We start from the raw sequence: 18,408 nt of genomic DNA, 5'->3' as shown, positions 1-18,408 counted from the left end.
GTTTGGGCACTATTATGAAGGATACAGAATAACCTTTTGTAGCCAGAGGTGTCTGAAAAACTGTTGTGTAGCTAAACATCCTTGTTGCTGAACCAGAGTTTTACATTTCTTGGCAGATAAAATCTGTCACAACATGGGTTGCAGTTACAGTAGTCAGTGACCCTTACTGTTGCGCTGTGATCAGCTTTGCAGAAAGTACTCAGTCTGAGCAGTGTGGCCAACAAAATAGCAGATACTTAGGAAAATACTGTATGTTGCAGATAGCCGTTGTCTTGATTTTCCTGAAATGTTGTTCTTCGGGTCCTGCATTCAGCTTGGTTTCATTGAAATACAAACTTAGTACCCACTGCAGTTGTTGCAAAGACTTCCTCGTGATGAGAGAGGGCCAGTATCTTTAAGCTTGGTGTGATCTTAAATTTTGCTACTGTGAATGTGAGTTACTCTGACAGCAACCAGTCCGTACGTGTGAATGAAATGAACAGGATTTGTAGTCAATCCTGTATTCATAAGAAACCCTCAGCTTTAGGTCTTTAGGACTGTAGACTGAGCAATCTTCTGCCTTTGGGTGAAACGTTAACCATTTTAGTGGTAACGAACACAGTAATCAACTGTGACTACTACTGGGTTCAAAGCATCTTAAACATTACTTAAGTAGTTTTGTGAATGCTAGATGGAGATAGGTAACAGAAGGACTGATGAGGCCTTTGTTTTTATTGGAAGAATGCTTTTGTATATTTTAATTGGTAATGTGGATTTGGAGGAGGGAATAAACAGGCATTTAAGTCTACAAGTCTCTTGATCACTGCTCAGAGAAGTGAGGTGTCAATACAGTATTCGCATCTAGATCAAGCCTTCCTTTTTCTAAAACTGTTCAAGAGTTTGTGTTAACCAAATCAGTAGAAGTCGTCTGTATGATTAGAAGAAGTTTCAGGCTTCATTTAGCTGATATCTCTGCGAGTTTTCATGTTTCACAGGCTTAAGCAAGGTCTGCCTGTGTAATAATTGTTAGTTATGTAATTGCTGATCCATGGTGACTTGATTTGTGAGCTTTTGAGTAATGAAGACTGACCACCTCGTACTTATGACTCCTGACAGCAGTGCAGAAGAGGAAATTTGAGAAACCATTCTATTGAGGTGAGTCAGATGCCAGGAGAGGAATTAAGTGGTTTGGGTGGAATGTGATTTTTGTGGTTTACTGAAAAGGACAATCTTTTACTAAAGACAGTGCACATGTTCTTTACTAGTCTTTAACTCATCTGCTGTTGTACATCTCTAAAGTAACTAATCTCCTGTGGCAAATAGTCCTTTTTCTTGTCTTTTCATTGCTGATTCAGTGATACTGTGCTTGTGTCTAAATAGCTTTTTTTTTAAAAAAAAGTAAGCTGTACCGATCAAAGCCTTGAGGGGGTGAGAACAGAATAAGAGAGATGGAGGAGGCAGAGGAAGACACTGAAAATGAATAGTGTAGCCCAGACAAAGCAGACACACAGAAAGATGTTCCTTGGGAACATAAGACTCAAAAAGGTTACAGAGTTGTTTTTTTCCTCTATGCTCACAGTTAATGAAACTCTGTAGTAACATGAACACTGCCTTGTTCAGGAGTATGGTAGAATCTGAAGGAAAAGGTAAGAAACAAAAGCAGTCACACGTGTGCCCAGTAAGACAAGGATTTATTTTGTTTCAGCAAGAGCAGGTAAGAGCTCTTCAGTGAGAAGCCTTTCCCTCTGTAGGTTACAAATCTCATAAAAATGGCTCTTTGTTATTGTTCAGGTTTTCTTAAAAGTTATTTAAATACAAGTGATGTCCCAGCTCTGAAATGAGAACGTGACTCAGTGGAGTCAGAAAGGCTTTAAGCTAATTCCCAAATAACTTAAACCCCTGTTTTTTCACAAAATTACTGATTTAAAAAGACAAAAAAAAATCCCCACAAATTTGATGTCTACAAAGTGAGATCATCTTGGAATGCTGTTTAGCATGTGATGGAAACATCCTGTCTTAAGAACAACGGTTCTGTCATGCTTAGTGTGACAGCTGCTACTTTCTGGAATAGTGATGGATTACCCCGAGCCGTTACTGGGCATCATTAGCTTCTGATGACTTATGAATGAAATTGAATAAATCTGGGTGTAGGTGGCCTGCTCTTGCTTCCCAGCCACCCTCCCTGAATTTAGGCAGCGATGAACCTGAATGCTCTTCCATCATCTCCTCGCCCGACTCTAATATTAATGTGAAAGGACATACCTGAGCAGCCATGTGGAAAACAAAAAGCTGTCCGTCACAGCAGAGGAGAGCTTGTCCTGCATAGGAACAAGATAAATAAGGTAGTTCTGCAAAAGGGAGCCCTGGCAGTGGCTGTCCCTCCCGACAGCGGAACAGTGTTTCAGCAAGAGCTGGGGCCAAATGCTGACTGCCACAATCCAGCCGCCCGGCGCTCTGTAACTGAGACTCTTGCATGGTTTGAATTTTACACAGGCTGCCCAAAGTGAAGATCTGGCTCGGTGTGCAACCTGTAGAAGACATTTACACAAGATGTTCTGGTAAAACAAGACTTCTTTTTTTTATTATTTTTATTAAGGGCAATGACAATGTGTTTAGCTGAAAGGTGTGGTGAACTCTGGGGAAGGAGGAGGTGGCTGCTAGTAGAGAAATGGGTTGAACAGGTTTAAAAAAGCAAATGATCCAATAACTGCTTTCATTAGCAAGCTCGATTAGAGAATTAATGAATGTGCACAGAAATACCGTGACTTAATCTGCAACCCTGCACTATCTTAGTTTACCTGCTTGTCCAAAACCAGATGTTTACTGTATCTTGCGTTTAAAATAACATATTATCTCTTGGTGAGACATGAATTGCTAACCTGAAGCTTCCTTTGTGTTCCAGGTTTCTAAGCAGGACTTGTTATTTCAGGCTTCCTGGGAAAAATAGACTAATAAACCATCTGATAAGTAGTCTGACAGCATAATGCAGGCACCAGGCTGTGCCAAAGCCCGCTGAAGTGAATGAAAAGATTCCCCCTGACCTCCCTGATCCCTGGATTACAAACTGAATGGGTGGCTGTGCAGTTTGCCTGGTACAACCCAGCTGGGGTGTTTTTCTGCAATGTGGGGCTCTGCGCGCACCCCTCCCCTCCTCAGTTTGCATTACTGATCCTGTGGCTTGGTGGTAGAGCAGATCGGCCCCATGACAGAATAAAAACTGATTTAGCAAAAAAAAAAAAAAAAAAAAAAGGCAAGAAAAATATGCTGAAAGCTGAGTGACTGTGAGGGCTGAGATAAAGGTGGGACTACCCTGTGTTAGTGGTTTTGTGTTTGGTATCTCAGATCAGGTGCATGAAGAACATGACGTTTAATCTAGCCCAATTGTTTGAAAAGGCAGCTATCTATGTTTTGAGGGAGGCAGGGAGTTTCTTGAAACTATGACTAGTATGAGATACAAGTCCTGTAATGCCTCACTGTGTCCCGATGATGCAGGGCTGGTATGCCCCTTGGTAAGCAGGATGCAGTATCTGCTGCCCTCTCAGTCCTGCAGAGGAATCCTCAGGTTTGCTGTAAAAAATGTCTAGTAACAAAAGACAAGGACCTGAAGCACATGGGTAGAAAGGTTCAAAGGGAAACAAGAATTTAGAAATGTGTGTTGCAGTAGAATGAGGTGCTTTTGGGCCCAGCTAAGCTGTAAGCAAAATGCATTGCTCAGGCAGGTACTTAACTCCTATGGGAAGAGAGTGGGTGGCACGGAGAAACTGAGAAGATCAAGATGACTAACAGGACTAGAAAGGGGGAGTAAGCAAAGGGAGACAGAATGGGATCTTTCATTTACCAGCTGCAGATGGGCTCAAACAGGTATGACCCACAGTACAAGAGAGAGGACGTAGTTTAGTCCTCACTTTCACGGTGTTCCTCATGAAGGGGGTTGCCCATCCTCTTGCAGAAGAGCGAGGTTGATGCTAAAATCTGAGATGCTTCTGAACCTTAAAACTTCCTTTGTTGTGAGGCGTGGCTCTCCAACAAATTCAGCACTGGATATCTTATCTACCCAAAATTTCCCTGTACTTTCAGCTGCAGGTGTTAGCCCTGGTTTTCCTTGTGAGTTGTGCAGTTACGTGTGCTGTAAGCAGCTGTGCCCTTTCCTCCTGGGGCTGTCACCGTTTTAGTGGTGTTGATGGAATGGACAGTGCTGCTCTTCGTCAGGGGAGCCCCCAGCCTGGAATACTTACCTAAACTCAAAGAACTAACAATGTAAATACCAACCCCTTGAACAGGATCACTCTGTTCTCCCTCTTAACCAAGAAAGAAAGAAACCAAAGTGTGGTGGTGTGGGGGGAGTCCAACGGGAGTGTTCCCGTTCACAGACCCAGTCTTCTTCTCTGCGAGGCATCATTTTTGCTGGCCTCCAGCACGTCCCTGAGCAGAGCAAACTGGAAACGGCTTCTAGTTCTCGTTTGTGTTGAACCGCAGTTGTACTTGGACAGCTTTTTAAAGTTTTGCTGAACTCCTTCAAGAGTTAAACTGAACACAACGTAAACACTGCTTCAGCTCCCTGTTCCTTGTTAGAAGTAATTTTAAAGCCCAAGTAAGGAAGCATCCTTAACAAAGCACGACTTCAACCCATAAATGACTGTGTTTCTTTGCATCCCAGCCGAGACATGATCCAATATGCAAGAAAACCTTCAGCGAGAAGCGCAAGCCCTTCAGCTCTTTGAAACAGTGACTGCAGGGAACAGAATCCACCACTGTGAAGAAGGAGCCCCTGCAAAAGGTACAGTGAAAACTGAAGCATGTGTGTTATGTCCATTTGAAGTCTTTCATTCAGTAACGCTATTGTTTCCTCCAAGGACAAAGCCTGGATGTTGTGGATGAGTATCACATATGTGCTTGACTCAGTGCCAAATTCTTCCCCGCTCCTCCCTGTGCTGCTAGTGTTTGAGAATATTTCTCCATTCAGAAGCCAAACCAGTAGGTGTCATGACTACTCCGGGCACATGAGTGTCTCTGCTCTTCTAGGAAATGTTCGTGTATGTGTTTTAAAGACTATTTGAGTATCTGACAGCTTCCTCTTCACTTAAACCTGAAAGAGAGCGTGATCCAAGATGGTTGGTGCATGAATGCTCCAGGTTGAACCTGAGAGGTGTCAGTAGCCCCAAATCTTTTACAGATGAAGCTACGGAGATTCACTGCTATTGAACTCAATGGTTTGAAGATGTATTTAAATGGAACTTATTTCTAGAGCTGAAGAGAAAGAGGCTTAAACTCTTACTGGAACAAGTTTTAGGGTTTTTTTTCATGCATTGCTAGGGAGGAGGGGACTACACATGGACGTACGTGTGTATAATTTTGCCCAGAGATGACAAATCACTGCTGATTTGGTACCTATGCAGACTGCTTTTGTAAATGTCCTTTAAAACTGGTTGTGGAAAGAAACAGAAGCACACAAAGGTTTAAAGCAAGAAGAACCTGTTAAGTGGAGGAGAAGGGAAGGCATTGGTCATAGTGTCTTCTATTCCCTTTTAAGTGCCCTTTGGTCTGCCACAACCAGAGTGTTTTGTTGGAGTGCATTTTTCTTTTATCCATCTTCTGGTGCTGTGAATAGACAGCAAAGGGCTAAATCAGCTTTCCTATGCCTTTCAAAAAAAGCAGATTTATCTTCTTTGTAATGTTTTCCCTTTCCTCAGAGAGGAAGAACCCACACTCTAAGATTTTGCTCTGTCCCTTGCAAAGGGAAAATATCATTTGTCTTCCTTTATTTCCATTACAGAAACAGCCAGTGAAGAAATCTAACTGGAGGCAGAACCACTCTAAGATTTTGCTCTGTCCCTTGCAAAGGGAAAATATGGTTTGTCTTCCTTTATTTCCATTACAGAAACAGCCAGTGAAGAAATCTAACTGGAGGCAGAACCATGAGGATTTTATTAATACTATTTAGTCAACCAAGCAGGTCACAAAAGCTGTGAAGGATGGCCACCCTCTCCCACAAAGCATCAGTCCAGGTTTGTGGTCTTCTTTATCTTAATACTGTTCTTGTACTGATCTTTGGTAAAGCGGTGACTTCTTATTATCCACATCGAGGCTTCAGTTTTGCACCCCCCGGCACAACACAGCATGAACATTAATTCCCTCCATACTCTAATTTTCAAAAAAACCTCCGTGTTTCTTGGCTTAGATTGAGTAGGAGTGCAATGCAAAGGTAGTAAGGAGGATGAGAAAACGAATTTGTACCTTTTAAATTTAAAGACAGGCAGTTTCGGGTCTAATATTAGATGATGCTTTGGGAGGAGAGTTGGGATGCCTGTGTTGTAGCGCAGGCTGTACCACAACATAACAGAGGGTGAAATACATCCCTTCATCATTCAAAATAACTGTAGTGCATGTGGGCTTCCCCAGTCCCATGTGGTGGCTTTACCAACTGTCCCCTTCCCCACCCAACCGTGCAGATAGGGGAAGTCATTCAGAAAAAGATGGGTTTACTACTAATACCAGGTGTGGTCTCTGCACAGAGATCACTGTTAGTTACAGATCCAAAAAGGTGGACATTTCTCATGATATGTGCTTTATGAAATGTGTGAGCAATCTTGGAAAAGGTCTCAGTGCAGTCCTGCCTGTGCTGGGAAGGCAGAGGGGGGGAGGAGGAAGGGGGGGCTCTCTGGGCTCACTTCCAGAGCACGAATTTGTGACTGATAGCAAAACCAGCTGCCGTGATTCCAGACTTTCTCCTCTTCTAGATGACAGCGATGCAGTATAAGCAGCAGGACACCATCTTCCTTCCTTGATTGGGGTCAAGCTCTTCTCTGAATTTCCACTGCTGAATTCTTTAATGACTGTTATTTCTCGTCTGACTCTAAAAGCCGACCTCTCCCTTTCCTCCTCCCTCCTGGAGGAAACAGAGTTGTGCAAGAGCAGCAGTAGTTGTGGATAAAGGTACTGGAGAGCTGCTTTTTAGGAAAGACAAAATTGCTGAGAGGTCTAGCGAGGGTGTATATCCTACACTACAGAACTGTATATCCTATACTGCAGGACTGGAGAGAAAGCAGATGGACTGTGGGGAGGGAGGGAGATTCCCCTTCCTGCTCTTCCTCCTTCAAATAGAGCCCAAAGCTCCCCCCGACAGGTCCCTCTGCCAGCCCCCCAAAGCCAGGGACATGCCTTGTCTCATTCCCTCTCCTGTGTTCAGAACCATCTTGCCCACACTGCTGGTCTGGAACTGGCTTTTGGTGATTGGGTCATCTTTTCTGGGCTGAAAGAAACAATTTGTAAAGATACTGTATCTGTAATATCAGGATAAGAACGCTTGGGCTGCTTTTGTAAAAGGCACTGGGTCAGGGAGGGAGGGTCTGAGACGGGCAGGGGCAGTGCCAGGGCTGAATGTGACTGCAAAGACCCCAAACACTGACTGTGCATCAGACCGAGTAGGACTGTACCAGTGGTAAGTGTTGCTGAATAACTTTTAGCAGAAAGTAGTCTTAAAATCATTTGTTTTGACCACTCTAGGGATTTTTAAATAATGCTTTTTCTGCAGAATTGTTAATTGTGGGGTTGGGGGTGGGAATAGGACAAAGATAATAAAATCTGCTTTTATTAATCCTCAGGGATTTATTTCTGAAAGCAATTACTGTTTGCTGGGTTAATACCGTAAGCACATATTTTAGGATCCCAAGTGCTTTTTTAAAGGAGGTTTTTGTAGTTCTCCCAAGTTTGTACTTTGGGAGCTGATGGGAACTCACCACGGTCACCTGCTGAGGGAGTCAGGATTTGAAGTGCAGCTTGAGTGAAGCAGGGCACTTCTGCAGGGTATAAACCGTGATGCAAATTGTTCCTTTCTTATGGTCAGACTATATTCCGTGCCCACACTGCTCATGGAGATTTAATGATGCTGCAGCGCAGAGGCACATGAAGTTTTGCAAAGAACAAGCTGCCCACCGTGCCTTTGCTGCAAAGCCCACCGGACAGGCTTTGGTAAGCACAGTGGCACTGGTCTTGTCCTGGAGGCAGGTTTGCCAAACTGTAGTTTATGGTGAGTGAAGGCCTATATTAATATGAAACTCAAGATTCCAGGGAAGTTGGTAAACTCTTCAGACAAGATACGTGCTGAGCATCAGCTAGGGGTTCCCTGAAACGGGAACCCTTTGTCTGATGAAAAAAGTGACAGAATGTGATAGTACAAAAAAGTTGGACAACAATTTCTTCAGACTCTTCTGCGATGGGATTCCAGGGTAACAGCTGTAGGGGAGCAGAAACCTGGCAGCTTTCGCAATACATAAAGCTCTTCCCATTCAGTAAGGTTCCCTGCTGTTGGCATGTTTGCTGTTCCCTGCAAATGTACCGCTGATTTATTCCCTGGTCACTAGACACGACGCCAAAGGGCTAAGTCCCTTTGAGGAACCCAAAAAGTGGAGCTAATTGACAGTCTCTTGAAGTGAGCTTCTATTTTATTATAGAAAAAACACGGCTTCCTAGTGGCAGGAGTCGTGTCTTTTCCCTTGTTCCTTCCTAGCACTGCTTCAACAGCGACTTGCAGAGTTTTCACTGGGTTCTGTAAGCTTCTTGCTAGAATGGAGTGTGGATTGTGCATCTTCTTTTTAAGGCAAGCAACCAGTGACTCAGAGGAAACCCCCAACCTTAACATTTGCTGTGTTATCACTTCAGAAGACAGTATACGAAGGTGCCAATACAGATGAACCTAGGCCAGGTAGGGAGTTCATTTAGCCGTATTTATGTTTTTCTTACAACAAACAAAATGTATTTGAAGTGGCGGGTGGCATTTTTAAAGCAGATCCTAGGCTTTGGAATCCAGTTTTCTGATAGAATAATGAAGTTTTAATATTTTGGGGTGGGTTTTTTTGCAAGTCCAGGCCTTGACATGAAACCCTAAACTCATTTCTGTACAACACCTTTTAGAAATAAGAAGGGCCAACAATTTCCAAGTGGATGTTGTTAACATTGAATGGCTTTCCCAGTCATTATCCTGATCCATTGTGTCGAGTGTATGCACAGAGGTTTTCGTGTAGGTCCGCAGGAGGGACATCTTAGCTGTCAGTTAGAGGTCCTCAAACAGATATATCTATATAGACCTAAAATATGTAGTCTGTATGTGAGGTTCCTTCTGTCCCATAAAGGACTCCATAACTTTTAATCTTTGATTTTAAGGTTCATTCTATCTTCTTTTTTTCTAAGTCCATTTAGATGAAGCATCAAGCTTTGTATGCTGTCTGTTCCATGTGACTTTCCCCTTGTTGATTCAGCCTTAAAAAAACCCAACAAAACCACCACATCCCTAAAAGAGTTCCCTTGAAAGAGGATACCATATAATGTGTTTGCTAGCACCCACTGCTGCCCATAATCATGACCTGTATGCCGGTCTTGTCTATGCTTCTGATGTATTATGTCTGTGTTTAGAAGAGGTATTATAAAGTTATTTTAATGGTTATTTGTAGTATACAATTTGTGAACAATAATACATACTGCTCTGTCAATATCTTTGATCCCTATGGTTCAGGGTTTTATGATGAATTTATGTAGGTTATAGTTTTTTTACAGCCAATACATTTTTTTAAATAATGATCTGCAGAGACCTCTCCAGGAATACTGCAGAAAACCAGAAAATCATTGGGTGAATCTACTGGAAAAAAATCTTCAGGAAAGTTTGGGTAAGAAATATTTTTTTTTATTATTTCAACATTGTAACATGAAAGGACCTAATTTGCTTTTGTGTATATACAATACCCTTTTGCCGTGTTTGCTGTGTGAGCTTCTATGTGTTAATTGAAGCAACCAATTGCACTGAAAACTTTTGCAGAGCTCCTCATGTTCCCACTACAGGCTGCCGAGAATATTCATCTTGGTGTTAAATGTTCTTTGGTTTGGAGCAGCTCCATATCAAGTAGGCAGTGACTGTGTTCTGCCGTAACAGGCATTCTGAGAGGATTTGCTGATTGATAATGCAGGTCTTGTGCTCTCACAATGTGCTTTTATTATCTGAGGAAGATGCCAGCATCTGTTTCAATAATTGCTATGTCAGGATGATGGTGTGGAGTTTCTTCCTTCTTCTCAATGTTTACTTTCCCAGACCTTGATGTTTGGTGCTTCTGCTCTTCAGACCATGCAGTCAGTGTTGTTCCCATCTGGGGCCATGCAGAGTCGTGTCAGAACAGCAAGGCGGCCTTCCAGCACCTGCTTAAGGTGCTTGTGGTGCTATTGTGCAAATGGCTCAGATGATCAGCATCTTGCACCCCTGTGAGATGCATACAAATGCAGAATATGAGATCCTGGCAGGGAATGTGGCCGAGATGCATTCCCTGTAGCTGGCAAGATATTTTGAGCCTGGGAGATGAGCTTGTGAAGAATGCTTAGAGCGTGGGATGAGCAGTGATGTGCATAAAATCTGTTGCAGAGACTCACATTCAAAGTCTTTGCAGGGTCCTTCTATGTAGCGTTTTGCTGTCCTTGATTGACCTTCAACTGTGGGGAAGGCTGCAACAGGCATGGCAGTGTTCAGTCCATGGGGCCATCAACTCTACCTACCTTCTTGACTTTGCCAGCTACAGGAAAAACTGTTGACAGCACCCAGTAGTCTCATCTGGTGTTCACTCCTCAGATGACCTGTGACTATGTTAACGGTGTGGTAACTCCTGTGGTTATTGTGCAGAGTCTTGCAGACCATCAACAGAGATTTACCGATAGCATCACCATTCTCGAGGTTTAGCCAGCAAACTGAAACTCGAGGCTTGATAGACTTGGGGAGGAGACAACTCTTTCCCTACGGATACTGGTGAGTCCAGGTATCACTGGGGTTGCAGTTGCAGCCAGTTTACACAGGCTTGGGACAGTTGGTGCCTCCAGGTCCCCAGGACTGACAGCTATGTTAGAGTCCAAAATACGAGAGCCCTGTTGAGGACCCTGGGAACTGTGGAAGCGACTGGCCTGGGTAAGCTTGTAGGTGCTGAGCCGTTGGCAACTGCTGTTGCATTTTCGCTAAAACTTGAGCTCTGCCAGGTGATTTGCAGAGTACTTTGGGCTAGTGAGAGATCAGTTTCAGTGCTGCCCAACTGTGCTTTCTAGCTGAGAAAGCAGACGTGAGAAACTGGCTTTGAGCGGTGCAAATAAATGTTCTTATTCTTAATGTGTCTGGAAGTGGTTTCCAGGATGAGCTTCTCCATCACCTTCCCAGGGATCAAGGTTTAATCTTCTCAGATAAAATGGAGTGAAATACAAAAGCTGTTTCTGTACAAATAACAAGTATATGGCTATATAGCTTCTTGCTGCTTTCAGGCCACAAATCCGCAACAGAAGGTAGAGTGGCTGGTTGGCAAGGATGTGTTAAGGTTTTCTTCTGATGCATTATGGAAGACATTAAGCAACCCAGTTTTCCAGCACCTCTTCCACCTGAAGTGCTACAGCTACCACATGCAATAATAAGCAAATTAATTTCTTTTGTGGCTTACCGCTCCCCGTCCCCTGTCCCCCATTCCCCCCCCCCCAATGCTTTGCTGTGATATATTGAACAAGACAAATTAACATTTTGGAATTTCATGTATATATTTAATAGAATCTTCCAGTAAGCAATAAATGATAAATGACAGTGATTGATAAGTGATAAATGGCCATGTGTGCTGTGCATCAGTTTCAAAGCGCTTCAAGTTCAGAATAACTAAACCCAAATCTCATTCTCACATTAAAAACTTCAATTGCTTTTAGAGATTGATTGGTAAGACAGAAATGTTCTGGAGGCACATCCCTTCTTATTTTTTGGCCACCTGACTATTACCAGGCTTGGATCACCTTGCATAAACTCCCAGTGTTTCAACATGTTGGGTCTTTTTAGCCCAAAAATTTCCAATAAGGCTTTCAATTAAAATCCATAGGAATTTTCTTGCCTATTAAATATTTATAAAGTAAATGAAGATGGAAAGTAGTTGGACACAGCAGTAATAAATACCAGACCTTACAGAGTTTAATGAAACACTACGTAGGCTCTAGCTAATAGTGATTAGATAAATACAGAAAGAATTACACTGAAGGAAGTGTAACTCCTAGAGCTAGACTCAGAAACAGCTGGGAAATTAGCCCAAATATATTAAAGCAGTGCTGCTTAGCCTTTTTTTCAATCCAGAAAGAAGAGCGGGGGGAATCTCATACCAAACTATTCTGTGCAATGTTACCACAGTTGCTTTCTTTTACAAGCAAATCCTCAAAAGTTAGAGCAAGTTTTACTGTATTTTTGTTGTTGCTCCTGCCTCCCTGGTTATTTTCTGTCTGTGTGCAGAAGTATTTGATTTCACAGCTCACTTTCCAGTAGCTTACATAAAATGTAATTATAGGGGCAGGAACAGTGTATTGAAGAACAGTACTTAAAAATTCTGCTAGCAGGAAATGGATCAATCATTAATACATGGAACTTACCACCCTATTTCAGCCTGTGAAAAACTCCCTGGAATTAACAGCAATTCATTGGTTAAGAAAATGGAGCATCCCAACAGGAACAGCTGGTAAAAACTGAAGGAAAAAAGAAATTAATGTGGTTCCTATAGGGGATTGGAACTGAGCACTAGAAATATTTATGTTTACATAAAGGATGCAGTCTTTTGGTTCCATGTAGTCTAATTTTAGCTCCTTAACGTTATTTCAGCAGGTTTACATGGCTTCCTTTTATTTTTTTGTATGAGACCAAATGTTTTACAAGTTTCACTATTTTATGGTATCATTTGATTATAGTAATTCTGTTGTTTAGCAGCCACGTATTGCTCTGCTTCTACAGATTTTCAAGCAGATTCAGATTAAAAAGTATTTTTATCTCTATTAGGATGTGAGGTAAAAAGGACTGAGATCTCCCAGATCCTTCTGTTCCATCTCTTAGCATGGCGTAGCAGCTGCCTTCCCCCTGCCAGCTCTCTGCCCTTGCACCTTCTTCTCCCATTTGTACCAGAGAGGAGGGAGGACCGGCTACTGGTTGGGCTGCATTCCTCCTCCGCTGCACCCCGGCGTGTGCGGAGCCACCTCTCCCCACACCGGTGCATGAGCCAAAGGCAGTGCCACCGGACAGATGTCCTGCAGCTCTTGCTGCCTTCTCCACTGTCACTGCCTGAAGTCACACGTGCCTGCCTGGTGCAGCCCCATCCTCTCAGACACACAGGTGAGCCCAGGGAGAGCTGGCGAGGACCTGCTCTGTTCCCGCACCCCTCCTTTAGCACTGCCTTGCCTATGATATTAGCCCCACGAAACGGAAACTACTGCTCTTTCAGCAATGCAGTATTCGGGCCCACACCAGGCAGGTCTGCTGAGCCCAAAGAATTTGTTTGCACAGAAACAAATCATTCTCGAGCCTCAGCTACTGCTGGCCTCTCAAAAATGCTCACAGAAGTCCCCCTAACAAACCTATGAGAAAGTCCAGACCTACTTTTATTAGATGACTTGGATGTACCCCCTGAGTTGTAAGACTTTTAAAACAAAACATTTTTTCTGCGAACAGAACCTTTTGAAATAACCTGCCTGCCTTTGTGGTGGGATATCATCAGCTTCCTCTATACTGATGATGTCAAGAATCTGCAAAAAGAAATCTGAATGGACTAAGAGTTAAAGCTGCAATATTACGTATCTAAGGTTTGCTTCTGCTTTACTTTTTGACACAATCATTGTGTGATTTTTTTTTAAAGCATTTTAATATCAAAGGTGGTTATTTTCTTTTTACTTGAATGAGGCTTGGTCTTTAACTTGTAGTTACATATGGTAAGCATCTCTTATCAATGCATCTTTCCATGTTTCAGAACAGGCTGAGGTCAGGCAGCAGCACCGCTCTTGGCAGCTCAGAGCTCAGGCACCCTGCTACAGTTGAGCAGCTGAAAGAACACGTGTCAGCCTAGCTCAGTGTTTGCAAAACGTTTTCTTCTTAACATCTCTGTTTTAATTCAATGTATTTCAGTAATTAGTTACATGTTTTATAGAAGCACAAACCAAAATAAAAAAATGTCTATTAACAGTATACGATCAGGCAGTACTACAAAATTTCTGGGTTGGTTTGTTTGGTTTTTTTCTTACAAGTACATAAGCTTAAATGAAGCCAAGTGAATACAATTTGCAGGAACAAGGAAAACAATGCAGTAAGTGAATATACACACACCTTTCTAAGCCCAGATGAAAATATGAGCCTACCTGTAACAGCTGCTAACTGGGCATGGCTGTGCAGCACCACTCTTCCTCCTCCTGTTATCATTACAAGAATGATCTTAAACTTCCTTCTGGTTTGCCTTATGCCAAAAATTTTCATAACAAAAAATACCCCTCCAACAGTGTATCTGAAGAACATATTCTCACATGAACTGTAATACAACAACCCTTCCTTAATCCCAGTACTGATAAACTTGTAAGAATATTTGCATCACTGTAGTTGTACAATGTCATTGTAGTTCATTAACAGCAAACCAGCAATCATTTAAAAATATTTTTTATTTGAAGCTGTTGGGAAATATTCCTGTGAATTAATGGGGGGGAACAGAACACATTTGCTTCATGCTGTATTTGTAATGATCATTAAATACTATTAACTCTCTTTGGATTTAATGGAAGAGTAGCTCTCAGGGTTTGAGAATCTACTCAGATTGAGAAATCCTGTGTCTCTTTTAGCTGCAACGGAATCCATCAGTAACTGCATCATCCACTGAAACCAGGATTATTTTTTTTTTTGTAACTATGGGTTAGGCAAGAAAGTAAATCGTGAACAGTTTGGTTTGTTGGGTTTTTTTTTAAAATGTCATCTGCTGGGAGATGTGATTTTTGCAATTTCTGCTAGTTCACGCATCAGATGATAGGACTGTCACACCAACACATCATCAACTGGAAATGTACATGGACAATTTACCCCAGGAAACAAACAAAAGTCCACATGGTTCTGGTTTGGAAGAAACTAAGGCTGGAAGTCCAGCTGTAGCTGTCCCAATGCTACTGAGCAAAAGCCCTATGATTAAAATGGCCTCAGCTGTTATCACACCCACTAATTTCAGGCAACACTTGTGAGGCAGGTTCATAACCTGGTTGTAAACAGGGGCCCAGTGTCAACTCACCCCTGCAGCCCTTCTATACATGGACCTGCCCCTGGCACCACAGAGGTGTCACTTGGTCACAGGCTCCCCTGGGCCAGGGTTGGCTTTCTGTGAAGGAATCCACATTTCAGATGGCTATGACTAATGATAATTTCCCAGACTTAACAAAGGCCATTTTTATCAACAAAACGTGAATAAAGGCCCCTTAGGTAGGAAGCATTATTTTTTATTGAGTGTTAAATCAATTAAGCCTTAGCCCAGTGAGGTAACAAGTGCTTAAATTTAACCAAATGCTTCAGTGTTTCATGAGAGAGAAAGAGACAGACCAGTGTCTGATACCTTGCCAGATCCAGTTGTAAGTGAAAACTAATGTTTTGCTCTAACCTTTGAGACAACTCACTTCCCATTCTGAAAGCTGCACGTATACAAGACATCAGTTCTTACACAGTCATGCAGAAGTGGTAGTTATTTCCAGCCCTAGAAAAAAAAATGCAGGAGATGCACACAGCTCAGTTGCACTTCAGAAAACAAAATCTAGTTAAACATAATCACAACAGTTATCTTCTTCATTTAAAAAAAGTGAAAAAAGGAGGGAAGATTTACTCTTGGAATGATTCTGATTTAAATTAAAGATTCATCAAGTTCAGTAATTAAGCGCTTAACAGAAATCTATGTGATGTTGATAAATTGTTTGTTACGTGTATAAATCTGCTGTGATTTATGGCTCATTAAAATGATTTTCCTATGATTTCCCCCTTCTTCCCATTTATCCTAATCCTATTTCTCCTACTGCAGCAGCCACAGTTTCATTGTGCCTGTTATGATGCTTTGCTGTCATTGCAGGTATTTATTCAGTTGTTTGCATGAAAAGGTAGAAACAAAAATATAGAGGGCGTTGAGGGAAGTATGTTAGTTCTCCTATTTTCATATGCTAAAAACCTAATAGTAGTATGAAAAATAGAGCTTCTTATTTATTAACATCCTGAATTTAACTACCGTGTTCATAACATGCTTTGAAAATGTTTGGGGCAGTTTTTCTTCAAAACCAAACCAAACCACACCACCCCATCCTAACACATTTAAAAAGAACAGTCTCGAAAAAAAAGCCCAGCCAAACCACAGTGACAGTTATTTGAAGGCATGGTGAAAATGAGGCAACGTTACAGAATTGGTAGTGGACGGAAAGGAACGAGGAAGATGATGCAGATGGTTTATGGCCATCCCACCAGCTGCTAGCTGAAGACCTTGCTGTTGGCCAAGGCCATTCAGCCTGTGTGATGGTTCCTCTGGACCAAATGCCATCGTGATGTCCCCAGTAGTGTTCTGGTTGTCACCTGGTGGGAGCTGCCAGAAACTCATCACATGAGTTAGATCCATGAAAGGCAGGCTCGTAGTTTCAGCTGCTGCTTCTGTCTCCTTGTGCACTGGATACTTGTTAGTATCCCCTGCAGGCCCTGAGGAAGCTTCTTCCAGACTGATTTTGTGGAGAGATTGAGGTTCTGGTAACGGCAGGTCCTCAAGATGCACATTGTAACCTTTAACATCCACTTTTATTGGCAGATTCTTGAGGGATCCTGCTGCAAATGAGGTAGAACTAATGTCATATTTATTAGGCTGCTGAAGGTTCAGGTTGGCAGGAATGGCTGCTGAGCATGGTGCGGGATGGACAGCTGGAAGGCCGTCTGCACAGCCCATCCTTTGCAAGTGAGAAGTTTCAAGAGGAAGAGCGGTTTGTAAGCTCGGCTGGGAATGGAGATGTGAACAGTTGTATTCCTCTGATTCTGAACTATTCAAAATCCCATTCTGCACAGAGACCCCTTCAGGAAAAGGGGGCAGTGTGCTGGCATCTTCCTTCAGTCTGAATGGAAAAAGCTGGTCAAGGAGACCCACTGAATCACCATTCTGCAACCTGCTTTTCAGCAGTTCTTGTGAATGAGTCTTCCTAGTATGGCGGGTCAAGTGGTCCTTCCGCCCAAACCTCTGGGCACAAAACTGGCACAGAAAGTCTTTGCAGCCTGTGTGAACTACCATGTGACGTCGCACATCTTTACGGGTGTAGAAGTGACGCTCACAGTGGTCACACTTATGTTTCTTTTCCTTTGTGTTGCCAGCTGGCTTCCCTGCATGGCTTTTGAGGTGTTCCAACAAAACTTCAGTACCACCAAACTCCTGGGCACATACCCTACAGGTAAGGTCCCCACTGGTGGCTGCATGCAGAGCCAAGTGTCTCTTATAGCCTAGCTTGGTGTTGTACTTCTTGCCACAGTCTTCACACTTGAAGGCCATCTTGTTAGGGTCATGAGTCTGAAGGTGGTTCTTTAGATGGTCTTTCCTGTGAAAGGTCTTCTCACAGTAGCCACACTGGTGAGATTTCTGTGGAGAATGAGTGGCTGAATGCCTAAGACAAAAACAACAAAAAATGTATTGGTATTTACATTTACTCTAGTACATTTACTCCTGCAGCTTCAAGACTTGACAACACTGGAGGAAGGCATTTTCAAAAGTTCACAGATTATTAGTATAAGCTTAACTTTTTTTTTTCGGGGGGAAGGTGTTAATCATAAAGCATAGATTAGGTTAAAACTGCTCAACATAATCTTTTTGAGTAGTCACTGCAATTGAGAAAGACTAATTTTCTCCAATTCCACCAAAACAGGAATAATAAAAACTAGAATTCAGAGAATAACTGTCACTAGGACGCCCCAGAGGAAAAAGATGTCCTTATTTTTTTCCCCACACCCCCATCAGACAAGGAATGCCTTCAGAGCTGTACCTGAGCAGTTTATATTTGGAAATGAAGGCTTTTGCGCATCCGTGCTGTGAACACTTGTAGGGACGCTCCCCTTTGTGCACGTAACTGTGGACTGTGAGCTTGTCAATGGAATCGAATATCTTCCCACAGAGTCGGCACGGGTAACTGTCTGGCTGCTTCACTTCTCTTCCCTTCAACAGTGAAGACCGGCTGTTTCTCCATTTAGGTATAAACCTCACAAGAGCATCACAAGTGCTTCCTGAGCTGGCACAGCCAAGCTTTGCAGCAGAGGAACAGGAAATGGTCCCAAAGCACTGAGCAATGCTTTTGCCTAATGCTGTTCCCCTCAGTTTCCCTTTAACTTTGCTTTTTGCTTTTACAGGTCCCAATTTATTTTGTGGTCTGAACTTGGTGGTAACGACTCGGTCTTTAAGGATGCACTGGTGAGATTCCAGCAGAGCAAAAGTTGCAAAAGTGCTTCTACAGCTGGAGCATATCCAAGGGTCTATGGGTTCTTTCTGCAATAAAAAAAGAAACAGGTCCTTCTTGTTAGCCATGCTAAGGAAACGTAATTTTCTTCTCACTGACCCTGCATCTTCTGGGCTTTCCCAAGACCTGTGATTGTCCTTTGAT

At 42.6% G+C, this 18,408-nt stretch overlaps 1 protein-coding gene across 9 annotated transcripts in view; it reads right to left on the bottom strand.

Moving 5' to 3' along the window:
- Nucleotides 1–11,507: 11,507 nt before the first annotated feature.
- Nucleotides 11,508–18,408, bottom strand: part of PLAGL1 (PLAG1 like zinc finger 1) — a 50,452-nt gene continuing 43,551 nt past the window's right edge. For all 9 annotated transcript variants that reach the window (XM_056343839.1, XM_056343844.1, XM_056343838.1 and 6 more), the window contains 2 exons: nucleotides 17,797–18,293; nucleotides 11,508–17,421 (listed from right to left, as the gene is read on the bottom strand). In XM_056343839.1, coding sequence (XP_056199814.1) covers nucleotides 16,152–17,421; nucleotides 17,797–18,293 — 1,767 coding nt within the window. In that variant the 3' untranslated portion in view covers nucleotides 11,508–16,151. The remainder of the gene's footprint in view (nucleotides 17,422–17,796; nucleotides 18,294–18,408) is intronic.

The sequence above is a fragment of the Falco biarmicus genome, chromosome 6 (genome assembly GCF_023638135.1).
Source record: "Falco biarmicus isolate bFalBia1 chromosome 6, bFalBia1.pri, whole genome shotgun sequence".
NCBI lineage: Eukaryota > Metazoa > Chordata > Aves > Falconiformes > Falconidae > Falco > Falco biarmicus.
This window is presented reverse-complemented; position numbering and strand designations above follow the sequence as displayed.